At 51.2% G+C, this 16,830-nt stretch overlaps 1 protein-coding gene across 1 annotated transcript in view; it reads left to right on the forward strand.

Annotated features, from left to right (window-relative positions):
• The first annotated feature begins 10,147 nt into the window (after positions 1 to 10,147).
• Dscaml1 (DS cell adhesion molecule like 1) overlaps positions 10,148 to 16,830 on the forward strand; it is a 332,236-nt gene continuing 325,553 nt past the window's right edge. Inside the window, exon 1 of the mRNA XM_026778910.1 lies at positions 10,148 to 10,314. Coding sequence (XP_026634711.1) covers positions 10,269 to 10,314 — 46 coding nt within the window. The 5' untranslated portion in view covers positions 10,148 to 10,268. The remainder of the gene's footprint in view (positions 10,315 to 16,830) is intronic.

Raw genomic sequence — 16,830 nt, forward strand, 5'->3', positions numbered from 1 at the left:
CTGACCTCCTACCTCATTGTTCCCAGTGTCCCCAGTGTGTGTAAGTGGAACCACTGGTCCCAGCTCCCAATGCATACATCTAATTATTATTAATCCTCTTTCCCAAGGATCCACAGGGCTATGGGGCCAGGCTTCACCAAACCTAAAGGGCCCAGAGTAGCAGTCATTCTGGTGAGTTCCCTCAGGGGATGGCAGTTCCTGTACTTGCCTGCTCAGACCTCATCTACCGCATTAGGTCTGTTCTGTTTAAAAGGAAGTGTTACCCAGGCATGGTGGCGAACACTCCAAATGATGCCCATTGAGGTGGGGGCATCTCAAGTTCTAGGCCACCCTGTGCCATAGAGTGGGGGTGGGGGGTGGGCAGAAAAGGAAACCAGCACAGTGACGGGTCTAGTGGTCATGTTAAAACGGAAGGCAATAGAGACTAGAAATATAGCTTAGAAAAAAGAGCACTTGGGGTCCTGGAGGCTCGTCTCCACCACGTGGAAAGTCGTCGTCTGGGAGAGAGTAGGCACAGAGCATGTACTCCAGAAAGGCCAGGCAGATGAGGTTCAAGAGACCAGAATGTGTGCATAGGTGATAAGTTAGGCTGGGCTTCAGGGCGGGGAGGGAGCCCTTGAACCTGGGACTGATAAGGTGCCTGTGTGGAGGCCTAAGAGAGCCCAGGGGAGAGATGGGTCCAGGTGAGGGGAGCCCAGAGCAGCCTGTGCATCCCACAGCCACTCGACAGAGCCTCTGCTTACCGTCAGCCACCCTGATCCCCTGGAGAGGGATTTCTCCCGTTCCTGGTTCCTGTGCCAGGTGGCAGGAGGAGCTAATGTCTTCTAGTGACTTCTGGCTCCGAGGAGTGGCTCCATCCTCAACACTGACAGCTTGTCACAGCAGCAAGAGGGGCTGGAGGACATTCGGGTGGCACTAGGTGCCTGTGTCTGGGGACTCTCCAGAGTGAGCATTAATAGGTCAAGCCTGTGGAGAAGCAGGCAGACTTCCTAGCAAAGAACTCAGCCGTCCAAGCCAAGGTCATGACCACAGGCGCTGCCTTAACCTCTGTCTTCTTCACTGTTGGTGAAGATCTCTTCCCAGGGAGGTGGCAGTCTTAGGTATGCACAGCACTGCATGGACATGTCACTCACACGCGGACCGCAGACACGGGAAAGCCCTCCGTCCAAATCCAGGAAAACTGCTTGCCCAGCTCTGGGCCACCTGGAATGGATCAGGATTTCTAGAGCCTGAACCTTAAGGCAACAACAGGAGTTACAGATTTGAGGGTAGGCGAGGTGCTAGAGAGACAGCTTGGGGGTTAAGTGCACCAGCTGCTCATCCAGGGGACTGGTTTGGATTCCCAGCACCCACATGGCTAACGGTCATTTGTAACTCCAGTTCCAAGGTATCCAACATCCTCTTCTGGCTTCCGCAGGTGCTTCATGCATGTGGCACAAAGACATACCGGCAGGTAAAACACCCTTACACATAAAATAAATCTCTTAAAAATGCTTAGAGACAGATGCAAACCCACGGCCAAACATTAGGTGGAGTTTGGGGAATCCTTCAGTAGAAAAGGAGAAAGGTTTGTAGGAGGACACCACAAGAAACCTCACAGAATCAACTAACCTGAGCTCACAGGGGCTCACAGAGACTGACAACCAGGGAGCCTGCATGGGTCTGACCTAGGCCCTCTGCATATATGTTACAGTTGTGTAGTGTGGTTCTCCTGTGGGACTCCTAACAGAGGGAGCAGGGCCTGTCTCCGACTCCTTCACTGGCTTTTAGGACTCTACTCCTCATACTGGGCGGCCTTGCCCGGGCTTAATACATGGGGCAGGGCTTAGTCTTACTGCAACTTGATATTCCAGGCTTTGTTGCTGCTCTTAGGAGACCCGCCCTTTCCTAAACTGAAAAGAAGGAGGAATGGATTGGGGAGTGGGAACATAGAGGGGGGATGGAGGAACTGGGAGGAGAGGAGGGAGGGGAAACTTCGGCCAGGATGTAAAATAAATAAATAAATAAATTTATTTTAAAAATGTTTAAAAATAGATAAAATGTGATTGCTAATTTAGAACGGTAAAAATGACGATGGGGCTGGGGAGATGGCTGAGCTGGCGATGTGCTTGCAGTGCAAGCAGGAGGGCCTTAGTGTGGGTCTCTCAGCACCTACGTAAAAGCTAGGTGCTACACACACCTGCAGTCCCAGTGCTGGTGAGGCAGAAGCGAGAGGAGCCCTGGGGCTTGCTGTCCAGGCAGGTTAGCTGAATCTGTGAGCTCCCGGTTCAACGAGAGATGCTGTCTCAAAATGTAAGGTGGACAGCGGCTGAGCAAGACGCCCCGTGTCAGCATGTGCACATCCATGGACATGTACAGATCTCATACATACATAGAAACACACACAAAAGTCAGACTGACACACTGTGAGAAAGAACGTACAACTGTCACAAAGGCTGGACAGTCACATGTTTCCCTTAGGCCTGACAAGCCTCCACCACTCTTCTTCTTTGAAATGTTCTTTGTGCTTCCAAGCTTACACAGACCAGCTGCTGGCTCCAACTATTTTACACCTGATCTCCTCTGCCTCTCCTGCCTCTCTCCCTCCCTGCCTCTCCCTCCCCGCCTCTCCCTCCCCGCCTCTCCCTCCCTCAGGCAGCAAAGTCCACAGACATGTGGGATTTAAGTCGTAGCCCTGCAGTTTGGGGTCACAAAGTGGGCAAGCCTGGCATGGTGGGGCCCTTCTGTAATCTCAGCACTCAGGAGGATTGAGTTCAAGTTTAGCCAGGGTCCCATAGTGAGACCTTGTGGAAAAGCAAAGCCGAGTGAGCTGTTCTGGAGCTGTAAGAATGGATAGAGGCGTGAGTTGCCTGTGGACTACACAAATATGTCTCAGCTGAACATGAGTCAGATACCCAGTGATCACAGACACCCCCCCCCCTCCGGGATGCTAGAAAGTAAGATAGGAGCAGTGGTGATGGCTGCAGATCAGCTGGGTCATCCCTACCCACTGTCCCATAGCTCCGGGCTTAGAAACACTCTTCAGCCTGGAGGATCCCAAACTTAAGCTATGTTGGGCCCCATAGCAAACCTGGCTCTGGGCATGCCACAACCCCTCTGAGCATAGTGGCTGCATTTTGTACAATGAGCAAAAGCAGTTCTGGCCCTTTCAGTCTCCCCCCACCCTTTTTGAGACAAGACTTTTCTATGTCTTCCTGTCTGCCCTGGAACTCACTATGTAGATCAGACTAGACTGGCCTCGAACTCAGGATATCCACCTACCTCTGCCTCCCGAGTGCTGGGACTGAAGGCATATACTGCCATGCCTGGCCTCTGGTCCTATTTTGTGAAGATCTGAGAAGACACACAGCCCTTGGAACCCCAAAAAGCTCCCCACAATGACAATCAGGAAGATGGCAGAGACGCAGGCTGAGCATGCCTCTGGCAAAGCTTCTTTGGCTTTGAGGTCAGTACGTCTGTAGATGCCAGCATCCTGCCAAGAGTTTGCCTTGAAGGACCAGACAGCCAACAAGAGAACTGCCAAACTTAGGGCTCAGACTCAAGAAGAAGGCCACACCTGTGGGGCTGTGACATGTGGGGATACAGGAAGGTGCCTGGCACCTTGTGAGACAGCCATGCCCGTCATTCAGTCACAGCATTCCCGGAAGCTCCAGGCGGGAGCCTGTAGGTAAAGCCGGGAGGGCTGGGCACCCAGTGTCAGCAAGAGATCATCATCTGTGTGCAGAAAGAGCCTCGATTCACAATAAAGGCCACTCTGTCTATGACAGCCCCAGCCAAGAGAGATTGCTGTGCCATGCCAGAGTGCCTGTCAGCCTCACAGAGGGCAGCGCAGGGTAGGTGGAGAAAGGGGTCTGGGGGCTGGAGGAGAGAGGGGTGCGAGAGGCATAGAGGGCTAGGAAGTTGTTTTTTAAAAATTCTTTTATTTTTGAGATTTTAATATAAGTACCTCATTTCTCCCTTCCCTTTCCCCACTCTAAAGTCTCTCGCAGACCCCTTCTTGATCTTTCTAATCCACAGCCCTATTGTCATTAGTTATTGTTTTATAAACACAGGCACATTCTTAAACCCATGATGACAACCTGTTTATTCTGTATGTTACTTGTATATATATATATGTGTGTGTGTGTGTGTGTGTGTGTGTGTGTTTTTATACAACGCTACTTGTAAATGTGTGTTTTTAGGACTGATCTTTGGGTATTGGATACCCAATTGGTGTGCCTTTCTCTGGGAGATCACTGCTCTCCCTCCCATCGTTCCTTAGGTGTCTGTCGCTCTTTGTGTGGGGCTGAGGCCTTGCCTCTGCCCGTGTTAATTTGTCTGTTGTTGCTGTCCATGTTCAGCTCATGTTTAGGCCACCATGAACTACTACGGATGTAGTTTCTGACCTTCCTAAGAGACACAGTCTCACAGCAAACGCCTGCTCCTTTGACTCTATAATCTTTCTGCCCCGTTTTCTGTGACCGTTTCCATCCAGGGGTTGTGCTGTGGATCTCTCAGCACAGTCTGGGCTCCACAATGCTTCGTTTTGATTGGTCGTGGTGTTCTGTAGTGTCCTCCAGCTGTTACAAAGTTTATTTGATGAGGAGTGAGGACTGTACTTATTGGACTAGCCCTCCGTGAAGGGTCTGATAACACCTGGAACTCATTGTGTAGATGAGGCTGGCCTTGAACTCACAGAGATCTGTTTCCCTTGTGCTGGGATTAAAGGTGTGTGCCACCAAACCCATAAGGTTCAGAGGGGTTGTTTGTTTTGTATAGAAAAGTTACTTAAAATTGGATGAAGAGTAGATCAAAGAGAAACCCGTAGGACAACCTGGGAAGCCACACAGACTGAGGTTCTGTTTTTCATTTGTTTGGGGTATTGTTGTTAGTCGCTGTCTGTGTACCTTCCACCCCAGCCCAGTCTCTCTTCTAGAGAGAATTCTGAACACGAGCTTGCATTTAGACTTCCTAAAGCCTCCCTTCCAGCCTGCTTCAGAGCTGTGAGCTGAGAGAACACAGTAGAAGAGAGGCCACAGCTGGGGAGACTCCACCCTTCCTGGGGACCTCAATAGCCCTAGGCTCTTGCTGGGGTCACTGTTGAGGCAGGAACCTGAACAAGACAAGCCCTGGCGATTTCACCTATGAGGAGGAGCTTGGCATTTCTGGGTCTTTGCTCAGTGAGGCCAGAATAGATGGACAAGTCCAGATGCTGTTAGGACATTGGAGAAGGTCATGGGCTGCCTTCCCTCTGGGCACTGGACTGGGATCATTTATTTAGTGACACACACTATGTTTTCTGTAGGCATCACAATCTATGAACCATGGTGGTTTATCCTGCCTCTGAAAGATGGCAGTGGGTGAGATGCCTGCTGTGCAAGCTTAGACAACCCGAGTTTGAGTCTCTGGGACCTGTGGTGGGAGGAGAGAGCCACCTCCTGAAAGCTGCGGCTGACACCCGCGTGTCTCCCCATAATAAAGCAAATAAAAATTTAAAAGTGTAAAGGTAGAAATCTTAGTATTTGTTTTATGTATTGTTTATTTCTGACTATCAGTCATTAAACATTTATAATTCTGCCTGGTTTTCTGCATTAGAAAGAATGCATATTTTGCAGGCACACACACACACATTGTGTGGGGTAGATCATTCAAGGTTCTTGCACGTGTGTGTTCACTCCATCTTTGTGTTCAAACCTCTCACTGTAGGTGAAGAAACAGGGGTCCAGCAGGACTAAGGGGCTTTCCCAGTGTCACACAGATGGATGGTGACACTGATGCCGTGAGATCCTAGACCAAGATTCTGTGCAGGGTGTTCAAATCTATCACAAACAGGAAGAAGAGCAGGGAAATCCTTGCTTCCCCCTCTTCGGATCGATGAGTAAGCAACACGGAGGTCAATCTCAAATTAGCTACATAACCCCAAGTGTTAAGTTTTTAAGACCGACCTGGTTCAGTATTGATTCCTTCTATGAAAGCCATATTTATGCCGAAATTGCCCGAGAATGTCTGAGCACATATGAAGGCTTTGTTGAAATAATTACATGGCTTTATTTTTTCTAGAGAAGTAACCAAAATACATAAGTTCATTGTCTACGTTAAACAATGAAAACACCTCTTGTTTCTCGTGATGGCCTTGTTCTTACTACAACATGGCAAAATAATACCCCCTAAATATCCATGATTAACCTGAATTGGAAAGGCTCCCCTCCCAATCTCCCTATGACTCCATGAAGCTACTTCAGCTGACAGTGGTCCTAAAAAATCTTTTTTTTGTTCAGAGTTCCAGTTCAAGAACACATGGGCAATTCATTGTTGCTAAGTGGTGTCCCTGTGAGAAACGCATCCCATGCATTTCAAGCCCATGCAGAAGTGCCAATGTGAAGTTTTGGACTGCATTCAAATCTCAGTTAAGCACAGGTGGGCCTGTCATTAAGGGTTTATGTTTACCTGTACATATGACTGTTTGCCTGGGCGACTGTGTTTGTTCTCACACTGTTGCACATAGACTTACGTGTGGGTGTGGGGCTTCCCACCGGGTTTGGGACAAACTATCTGGATCTCCTCTTGGTTTCCCCCTTAGAGTTCTGTCACTGCGGGAAACCCCCAAACAATGGGGAAGGAAAGGGGACTTCTGAGCACATTTGAGCCAGGCTGTCACTCCCAATGAGCTTTTCCTGAGTATGAGAGAGGAACATAATCTAGGAAATGACAATACATAAAGTGTAAGGCCTGTCTGTCACCAGGTCCTCCCTCCGTCCCTCGGTCCCTCCCTCCTCCCCACCTCCCTTCCTTCTTCCTTTCTTTACTTCCTTTCTCGCTTCCTCTCTCCCTCCCTTTCTCCCCCTTCCTTCTGTATCAGTCTTCTTCTGTATCTGTCGGTATTTCTATAGCCACTTGCCAGGGTCCCCAACTCCTTAGCTATGGCCTTATCGTAGCATGGGGTGTAAGATGACACCCCACTATCTCCCAGCAGAGCAATTTCTACCCCCCAACCCACATGAGTCAAGGTCTTTGTGAGCAAAGCCAATGACATCAGTAATATTTACTTGTGCCACGCTGTGCCTGCCACCAGGCTTGTCCTACTTAATCCTCACATGACTTCCTGCCAAAGATGCTGAGCTGTCTCCACTTTCCAGGTGAGGACACCAGAGTCTGACACACATGCATTTCCCAGGGGACTCTGCAGCAAGTGGTGGCAAGGTTGGACTGAGAACCCAGCCCGAGTCCAAGTCCACACTCTTAAGGGCGGTGTTGGGAAGTCTCTTCGCTAGAATGCGTCCCTGCACCTGCCTTCCATTAGATTTCTTTCTGTTTCAGAATAGTCTGCTCCTGTCCAACAACAGACGTGGTGGGTGACCTTACCCCTCAGGGAACACACAGGTTGTGTATGATGGGCAGGAAGGAGGCATTTGAGATCTAGGGGGCACTTGAGGTGGATGGAGAGAAGAGGCCTCCTTTTCCTCCAGCCTGGAGGCTCAGAGCTGGAGCAGCTGTGCCATCATCCCAGGCCCTCTCTTGGCCCTGTCCCGTTGCAGCAGACAGAGCTCTTTCATCCTGTCTGACTTAGTGGTTTATTTTAGGCACAGCCTGACCAGGTGCTCTGGGTCAATAGGCTTAGCTTTAAATAACTGGCTTCTTCTCCATGAGTATCTCCTTTGGCAGGAAGGGGCACAATGAAAGAAAGAGTCCCACAGGCTAGGATGGCCAGGGAAGGAGACAGAAAGCAATACAGGAGAGAATACAAGCGGTCTCTGTCACTCTGTATGTCCTCAGACAGGTGCATGACTTCTCTATTCGGTGAACCCGTTTCCCCACCTTCAAAGCACATCTTTGGAGCTGGCCATCTCAAACGCCCCCTTGTGAGCTTACCTCTGGCTTCTGTGCTCTGCTCTGCATTTACAGGCAAGTCACCTACCAAGGGGCGTCTGCTTCCGAGTGCTGACTTTACCACCATGGAGCTCAGTCACCAGAGAGGCTGTGCGGCAGAGAGCAAGCAGCTGCTGGGGTCCAGAGGCCTGGATTCAGGTCTTGCTTTTGGTGCAAGCCTGGCGATCTTGTGTTTTGCCTCAATTTTCTAACCAGTTTTAAAAGAGCCCGATGGAATTTTAAAAGACGTTATGTGGGTTACACCGAGTGAGAGCCCTTTAAACTCACCAAATTAAATATGTCTGACAGTCCCTCAAAACATTAAACATAAAATGACCCCACTATCCAGAAATCCTGCCTCTGGTTCTAAACCCCAAAGAATGGAAAGCAAGGACACGGAGATGTTTTTATAATTGTGTTGATAGCATCGCTATTCACAGGAACCCGAAAGGGAAGCCACCCAAGTGTGCATTTGATGGGTGAGTTGGGTAAACAAACGTTGTACAGACACACAATAGAATACTGCTCAGCCGTAAAGAGGAGTGAAATCCTGGCACGTGCCGTAACACAGCTAAACCTTGAACACAATATGTTCAGGCAGACATGAAAGGGCCAAAGCTATGCATTCCACACGTATGAGATACCCAGAGTGGTGAGATGCGTAGGAATAGAGAACAGACGATGGTTCCAGAACCCGAGGGGAGGAAGTTAGAGTTTCATAGGTGAGGAATTTCTACTTGGTTTGGTGGAAAAGGTTTGGATATTGGAAGTTGCAGTGGTTGGACAATAGTGGGGATTTACTTAGTGGTGAGTTTTTTAAAAAAATAGTTAAAATGAGGGCTGGGGAGACAGCTCAGTCCATAAAAGGCCTGCTGTGTGAACATGGAGCCCAGAGCTTGGATCTCTAGGTTTAGTGAGAGACCCTGTCTCAAAAAATAAGGTGAATAGAGATTGAGGGGGCAAAAAAAAAATTACCTGGCATCAACCAGTGGTACACACACACATGCGTACATGCATGCATACACATGCCCCTGCATGCACAATCACATACACACACCACACACACACAAATTTAAAAACGGTTAAAAAAAACAGCAGTTTCACATTTTATATATCTTACTATGTTTTAAAAAATAAATGCACAGTTTTCAAGATTTAGTTTAAAATGTTAGGCATATTTTGGCAAAACCTGGGAATGAGAAAACCTGGTTCTTCGCCTGAACTTGGGTGAGACATCTGGGGGGTAACACCTCTCTCTGTTAAAACAGCATGGCAAGCTCCCCTGCCCCCCTACACCCTTACCATGCCTCTCAGAAAGCCCGGTCAAATGCTCACACAGTCGGAGCCAAGTGGGTCAAGGTGGAAACAGGATCTCCAAGGCCACCTACCTGACCGATTGCATGGAGAATTCCAGTGCTGCCACTTAGTTTATCCGCGGGGCTACTTGGACCCTGTGCGGCCTCTTATTTGAGAATTAAGACAAAAGGAGACTTTCGTCACATCAGCCTTCCACATCAGTCAGCCGTGCCACAGCTCTGCCCCAGAGCTCAGCAGGTGTTCGGCTTCCATTTGGTAACTGCTGGGGTTCTCTCCTCACTTATGACCTATTGACCAGTTTCTGGAAGTGAGAAGGCTGTGGTGATGGAGACCGGGGTGGGGATAAAGAACGCACAGAACAGGCATTCTCTGTGCATCGTCCACGACTCTTTAAAAGCTCACAATGTATCAGGTGCTGTCGCAAATTTGGATAGTGCCAGGATGGGGTGGACTGAGCTGGCTTCTCCATTACAGAAGTGAATAAAGGTTTGGGGCAGCACGTAGGTTCGAGCTTTGGGGTGGGGAGTATGGAGAGTACCAGATGTCTTCAAAGATCTTAGCCCAGATGTTGGCCAGAGTATCCACATTCTCTCTCATTCGTGCAGAGAAACCGAGTCCAAAACAAATACCAAGCAATGGCTTTGGATGACCCAGCCGGGAGAAACCCAGCGTCCTTGCCCCGTGCATGGCGGATTCTTGGCACATGTATGACATATGCCTCTCTGAGAGCATAGGCTCAAAGCCCATGGGTGGTAAGGACCCCTCTCCTCTCTTGGTCAGAGAAGCAAGATCGAGACGGTCTGGTCAGGGTCTCCACCTCTGTCCCTGAGCTTGTGGGGCTAAGGGACCTCCGGGTTGGGGCTAGAGTGGTGTTCACCACCCGGGGTGTCGCGGGGGGGCGGAGAGAGCGGCCGCCTAGCCCAGCCCCGCGGATGACAGGAGCCCGGGAGCCGAGGAGGGAGGAGCCGCCGCCGTGCGCTGGGTAGAGGAGCAGAGAGAGCGGGGCGCCGAGTGCGGGCGGCTGGGAGCGCGCTGAGCGGGGGAGAGGCGCTGCCGCACGGCCGGCCACAGGACCACCTCCCCGGAGAATAGGGCCTCTTTATGGCATGTGGCTGGTAACTTTCCTCCTGCTCCTGGACTCTTTACACAAAGGTGAGACCCGCTTTGCCGGTGGCTGGGCGGTGGAGGCGGCGGGGCCGGGATGCGCGCGGCTGGAAGCGAGGTGCGGTGCCCGGTGGGCTCCAGGTGCCTGGGTGCCGGACCCACTCGGGTGTATGGCATTGGGTGGGCGCGAGGGGTGGGGCGGCTCAGAGAGAAGGGTAGGGTGAGAGTCAGCTTGGGACCCTTTGCCAGCCCCCCTGCGCCTGCCGTTTAGGGGCGCGCCCGTGGGGGGCGGTGGCCAAGGAACCCCTGGTTTCCCTCTAGTCCGGCCGCAGTTCTGCCCTGACCCCCTCCCCCAGCCCCTTGCCCGCTCCCGCGGCTTGCTGGAGCTGGGACCCCGGGGTGCCCTGCGAGCCAGGTGGTCCTCGGACCAAGACTTCATCCGCGAGCCCTCGGTAATTGGGTCCTTGGACCTAGGAAGCTCACTCCTGCTGTAGCTTCGTGCACCCCTCGGCTGCCCTCGACCCCCGCCCTGGCGCAAATGCCGGCGCACCGCATGGCGCCTATTTGCGCCTGGCTGGGTGCAGGGCTGGGAGAGCTGGGGGTCCCGAGAGGCGGGGGTTCCATCGGACAGCAAGTTTGTTCTTCAGACCCAAGGGTCGCCCTCACCTATACCCCACCCCTGTGCCCCAGGCGCTAGCCTCGGCTTCTATTAGTCTCCCTGGGCACCTTAAGCAGCCTGCCCCAAGGTGCGATACTCTCCGTTCCGGCGCTTGGGCTGCTGGACCTGGGGACAAGTGTTCAGGCTGGGGGGCGTGTCCCTTTCCCGGGAGAGAAAAGGTTACTAGGGGTGGGTCCAGGTGTCCGGCACGTCCAGACCAGCTCCTGGGGCGCAGCACACCTGATCTAAGAGGTAGCCTGGACTGAGGGGTCAGAGGCAGTCATTCCGGATCGTAACCAACCTGGGCACTCAATTGGGACTTGGCCAGCGCGGGCAGTTGAGCTTGTAGACTGTGGCAGAGGACGTGCCCCCGGGCGCGCAGATGGCGGGAGGGAGAGGAGGCGGCCGAACTCCTCGCCCTTGCGCTGTAGAGCACAGACGCTCCTCGGCTCTACCTGCTCAACCCTCTAACTTTTCTCCTTCGCGCCCGGAGGACAGCTTCTCCTTCTGCCTCCTTTGCCTGGGTTGGCCTGGCCCAGCAATAATTCTTGCCCTTTGGGCAATGGAGAAGAGCATTCGAGAGCCCGGGGGAGGGGTCCAGTCCTCTGCAGAAGCCGAGTTTGCAATCTGCTAGAGCCCAAAATAATACCCAGTAGGTCGAGGGAGGCAGTTAACCCTTATTTGTGGATATGGCCTGGTCAGAGCCAATCTGATGGCCTAGTCTGCTGGGATTTTGCCTAGAAGATCCTAGTGCTGGGAAGTGGGTGGTCTTCAAAGGTGAGCAAAGAAATGGACTTTCTCAGGCCCAGTGAGGGCCACTGAGTAACACAGTAAGGCTGGTGTAGGTGGCTTAACTCCTTGCCCCCTGAACTGACCCTTCATCCGACCTTAGGCAACAAGCTTGCCTCGGGCCCCCACTACACACCCCAGTTTTCTTTGCTGGGGCTCTTCCTGCTTCCCTCCACCCCGGCAGGCTGGTTTGGCTCACAGCTTTAATTACGTTAATATTAAATATACATAAGGTGAGGAGCGGCTTTCTCTCTCCATAGCTCTCACTCCAACCCCCATTCCTTTTCCATTTTGTCAGGAAAGAAACACAGACCAGAGCTGCGGCCACGCTCAGCTGCTTTGTCCCCAACCTTGCCCCAGGAATAATCCATTTCTCAGCAAAGGAGACCCCTTCCCAAATACCTGCAGGACACCACCCTCCCCCATCCAGGAGCTCTACATGAATAAATGAAGCCCAAGTTATTTGATAGGGAAGGAGCAGATGGGGGTGGGAGTGGAGAAAGGTCCAGAAGGACACAGGGCAACAGCTGGAGGGGCAGAACCCTCTCCTACTCCAGCAAGAAGTTGCCACTAGTAGGTCTTATGGGTAGATAGGAGTTAGCAGGTATGGCGGCCCTGGGTGGCCTTTGGGTCTGCGGATCCCTGGCTCCCCTGCCATTCAGAGTGCCAGCATCTGTGTTGGGCGCCAGGCAGCCTTGCCAGACAGGCCTATCTTTTCCTTGGTGCCTTAATTGGGTCTGAGGTGCCAGGCTGATCCCCAGGGCCCTGTTCTGCTTGGGGTGGCATGGTAGGTGGGTGGTGGAGGCGGCTCGGGGAAGATGTGATGTGGGGAAAGCAAGCAAGATGGGGCGTGGTTTATTTCTCTCCCGTTGCCAGTCACCCCCGCGGCACCAAGGAAAATGTAAATGCGAATGTTCCAGCCTGTTACAGAAAACAATATCCTCTTGCAATAATTTGTACGTCCATCTGTGAGGAGCGGGAGGCGGCAGGCAGAGAGAAGAAAACGGGGAGATGGAGCGTCCTCTGGATGGAATTAAGCAGTTATTGAATGTTTTAAGCTTCTGTTATTTCCATTCCTCTCAAAATACCCTTTTTTTTAATTTTATGAAGCCTGAGCTCAGCCCGTTTCCCCAGAACTAAACGGGGAAGGTGTTTTAATAATCGGTTATCGAGTCTCCAATAACTGCCTTATTATTGCCAAAACAAATCCAGGTCTGGGCAGCCAGATGAACCCCAGCGAGGTTCTCTCTGTTGTTACATCCAGCGTGCCAGCCTCTGTGTTGCCCGAATTTGCATTTTTACTGTGTAAAAGAACAAGCTTCCTCGGCACTAAAATTCCTGTTTTCTAAAAGCCAAAATAATGGGTTGGCATTGATTTTTTTTCATTTCCCACCCCAACCTCTTGGATGGAGACTCAGGGTTCCTCTCTCTGGAGAAGACCAAATTAAAAGCCTTTGTCAGGCCATTAAGAAAATCTCTAGCATTCTGTTCAGCATCTAATTAAAAGGGGGGGTTACTGGGGGCATGTTTTTAAAATCTCAAAGTGGCAAGTACAACTTAGGGGAGATAGGTGAAGGACCAGTGAGTGGCTGGGAGGGGCTGGGTGGCCAGAGGGACCCTGGCTGCTGGAATGACATGAAGGAGAAGGCAATCGCCGCGATGCCTGACAAACCTTCCTGATGCCTCGTTTTCCTGGGCATCAAAGCCAATTGCCTATTCATATTTCTGCCGCAGAATGAGGAAGCTCAATTAGAAAGAAAAGCTAGGAAACAGTCGACCCAAAGTCAGCGTCGAAGTTGAGCAGGTGCTGGGCACTGGCCAGAGCGGCTGTTTTTCTTACAAAGAGGGAAGAGGTGGGCACACAAACAGTCAGGGTTGGTCTGGCAATGGTTTGCTTAAGAAGCAGGAAGGTTAGGAATCCCAAACACAGAGTGAAGGGCTGCTTAGAGCACATCACAGGCATGGGGCTTTTGGTAGGATATGGACCACAAGAGCTTTTACCTTCTCAGCATCTTCAGGGAGTCTATCCTTGTGATGTGTTTGGTTCCCTGTCTTGTCTGGTAAAATATGACTTTATTTGTTCAGGGAGCTCTATCAGGGTGTTCAGGCCTAAGGCTGAAGGTTCTCTCCTCCCCTGAGTTCTTGGAGAAAATGTTTCTTGAAGGGGCGGGGGGATTAAAGTAGTTAAAAGGGAGGATCTCCGAGTTTTCCGAAGTGCTCCTAGCCCTTAACCTAGTACATTGATTGGAACCCGGGTATCAGAGTAGGGTGAGCTGTAGGCAACAGAGATGGCAGAAGGCCAGGAACCCAAGAGCAGGCTCCAGATTTGCATATCATTTGCATGTAGATTTGCATGCTCACCTAGCCAGGCCAAGAGCCTAGTTCTGTGAGGAGCATCCTAATCCCAGCTTCACTAGGAGCTAAGTGGTGGTTTCCTCCTTGTACAGAATAGGAATGGACAGGAATGGGAGACAAATGGTCTGGTAGCTTCCATACAGTTTTTAGGTTTTAGGCCTACATGCACTTAGTGCTGGCAGAGCAAACCCCGCAGCTCTCACCTTCTGTACCCAAGATAAGTAGTGGCCCTGGGTGATTAGGGTAGGATGGGTAACAACGGACAGAGATAGCCGGAGGCAGAGGAAATATGGGGTGTGGGTCATTCCTCTGGTGCCTCAGGGTTCCAGTTATTGGAGCATAGGGGCAACATTAGCCTTTTTGAAAGGAAAGAGTTGGGTGCTTCGGGTTGTGGGTCGGAGTGAGTAACATTCAGTGGATGGGATGGGGCTATTAGGTAAGGAACAATGTTCTCTCATCCTCTGGTCAGTCAATATCCAGCTTGGGGAAAGGTGGTGGCCTCTGGGGGATGAAGCCAGAGCCTGCTGCTTCTTCTATCATGATGAAGGCAGTTTGAGCGTGCAGATGGTTCCACTGGGGGCAGTGAGAAGGCAGGTGGACTGTGTAAAGTTTGGAGTAATGTTCGAAGGGCAGGCGCTTAGGAGAGCTGCGTGGTTACTCGTGGGCAGCCAGCTGGGACATCTGTGATGGGAGCAGGGCAGAGGGATGGCCTTGTCTGTTTTTCTGGGACTCTAGGCACAACTCACCCTGGCAAGTGCATCTCTGAGGCCTTCTGGAATGTGCTGCATACTTGCTGGTCTGGAAGGATCCTGGCCGACCAGAGCCCAGAGAGTGCGTACTCCATCTGGTGCTGTGTGGAGCTCTGAGGGGTTAAATGGGGTTATTGGGGGATGGGTAGAATTAGGACAGGGCTTTGCCCTTCCCTATCCAGTTCCTTCAACTCGTGCTTTTTTCTGTTTTGTATGTTGGTGTATGTGCACATGTGTACATGCACGTGTCAGGGAAGACTGGCCTGGCTTCTATGGTGGAAATCTGGATCCAAATCAAGCCATTTGTGCACATCCTAGCTCTGCGTTTACCAGGCATAGGACTTGGGGAGGGGGAGAGGGTCTCTGAGCATCCTTTCCTCTATCTGTGCAGTGAGACTAAGGAAGAAAAAGCACTACTGTAGCCAGAACTGAGCTGGTGCTCAATAAACATTAGGCCTCTTCTGCTTCCTACACTGCTCCCGCCTTCATCCTCCCGCTTGACCCCAAAATATATTTGGAAATCTCGTCTCTCCTGAGCAGTTGTATTATCCAGTCACATTTCCAGCAAGGTCAACTGTCTTAGTCCTTATGAGACTAAGAAAAACCAAGTGATGGCCAGGACAGGGGACACGCGCGTTCCTTCCCAACTATCACCTCGCAGGGTAACCTTCAGGTTTCTGCTTTAGCAAGAGAGCTGCAGCCAAGTGGACACCTAGGTGTCCCTGGGGAGTCCAGCACCACCCTTCGCTCCCTTCATCATGGCTAGTGACAGCAGTGGAGATGGAGAGGGCTGGGGTTGAGTCTAGACTCTGAAGTCCAGCCTTTGAGGGAAGCCAGGGCTGGTTTCCTGCCTGCAGTGAAGGCTGAGACTGCACAGTGCATTTTTACCCTGTACTCTTGGTGGAGCAAAAGTAAGGAGCATGGGTTTCACTCAGTTGGGAGTGTGTACAAGTGCTCCTCATAGGGTGAGCCCTCCAAATGTCTCTGGACGTGTCTCTGGACATTACCTGGCTGGGGTAAGCCTCTTTGTTGTCTAGGTAGTCAGTCCAATGTTGGGAGCATACCATGACCTTTGTTGTCCCTGATCATCCCTCTCTCTACTACCCAAGCTGCTATATAGAAAGAACATGCGACCCAGAGATCAAGGGTTGCCCATGGCAGGTTGTAGCCTTTGGGCTCTGTAAGTGGGGGGAGGGGTTAGTGTGGGCACATCCACCCGCTTGCCCCGTTAGACAGATGTTCATCCAGTGCTGCTGTGGCCTGAGCAGCATTAGCCTTAGGTATCACCTGTGCCACTCCAGCTGCTACTCGCCGCGTTTGCTTGGCGCCCCTTGCACCCTCCCCTGCCCTTGCTCTACATGAAGCTTGCTCTGACGGTTTCCAAGGTCACCATCTTCATTAAGAACAGTTATTCAAATGCCAGCTGCATATTCATTAAGCTGATTTTCCTAAAGAGATGTGTGCGTGCGCATACACACACTCACACACATGCGTGATTGGAAAGAGCATTCTCTGTGGACCTAGAAAATAAGGCTTGGTCTGTCTATCACAGGCAAGTTGAGATGCTTTTATTCTATAATCTGTAAAATGGGTAGAATGGCCAGTATCTCAGGTATTATTGCATGCATGCAAGAATAAGGGGCATAAAATCAAATACCATGTGACCGTGCTTTGTATACACACACACACACACACACACTTGAAAAAACACAGCAAAGCGGTTTTCACCCTATAAATATTATGCTAAAATTTAAAGTATAATCACTATTGTTTCATCATAGGTAATGAGGAAGACCTCACAACAAGACAGCTGTTTGTGCCTGTCTCCCTCCTGCCCCCACAACTCCCCCACCTATGCAGAACTTCCCTAGTTTTGTTTTCTGTCATTGTGGAGACAGCTATTGAGTACTGCCAGTCCTGCAGCAGCCATCTTCCTGCGGTCCCCCTGCCTGCCCCCATGCATCTTCCTACAGTCCCCCTGCCTGCCCCCCATGCATCTTCCTACGGTCCCCC

The sequence above is a fragment of the Microtus ochrogaster genome, chromosome 5 (genome assembly GCF_000317375.1).
Source record: "Microtus ochrogaster isolate Prairie Vole_2 chromosome 5, MicOch1.0, whole genome shotgun sequence".
Taxonomy (NCBI): Eukaryota; Metazoa; Chordata; class Mammalia; order Rodentia; family Cricetidae; genus Microtus; species Microtus ochrogaster.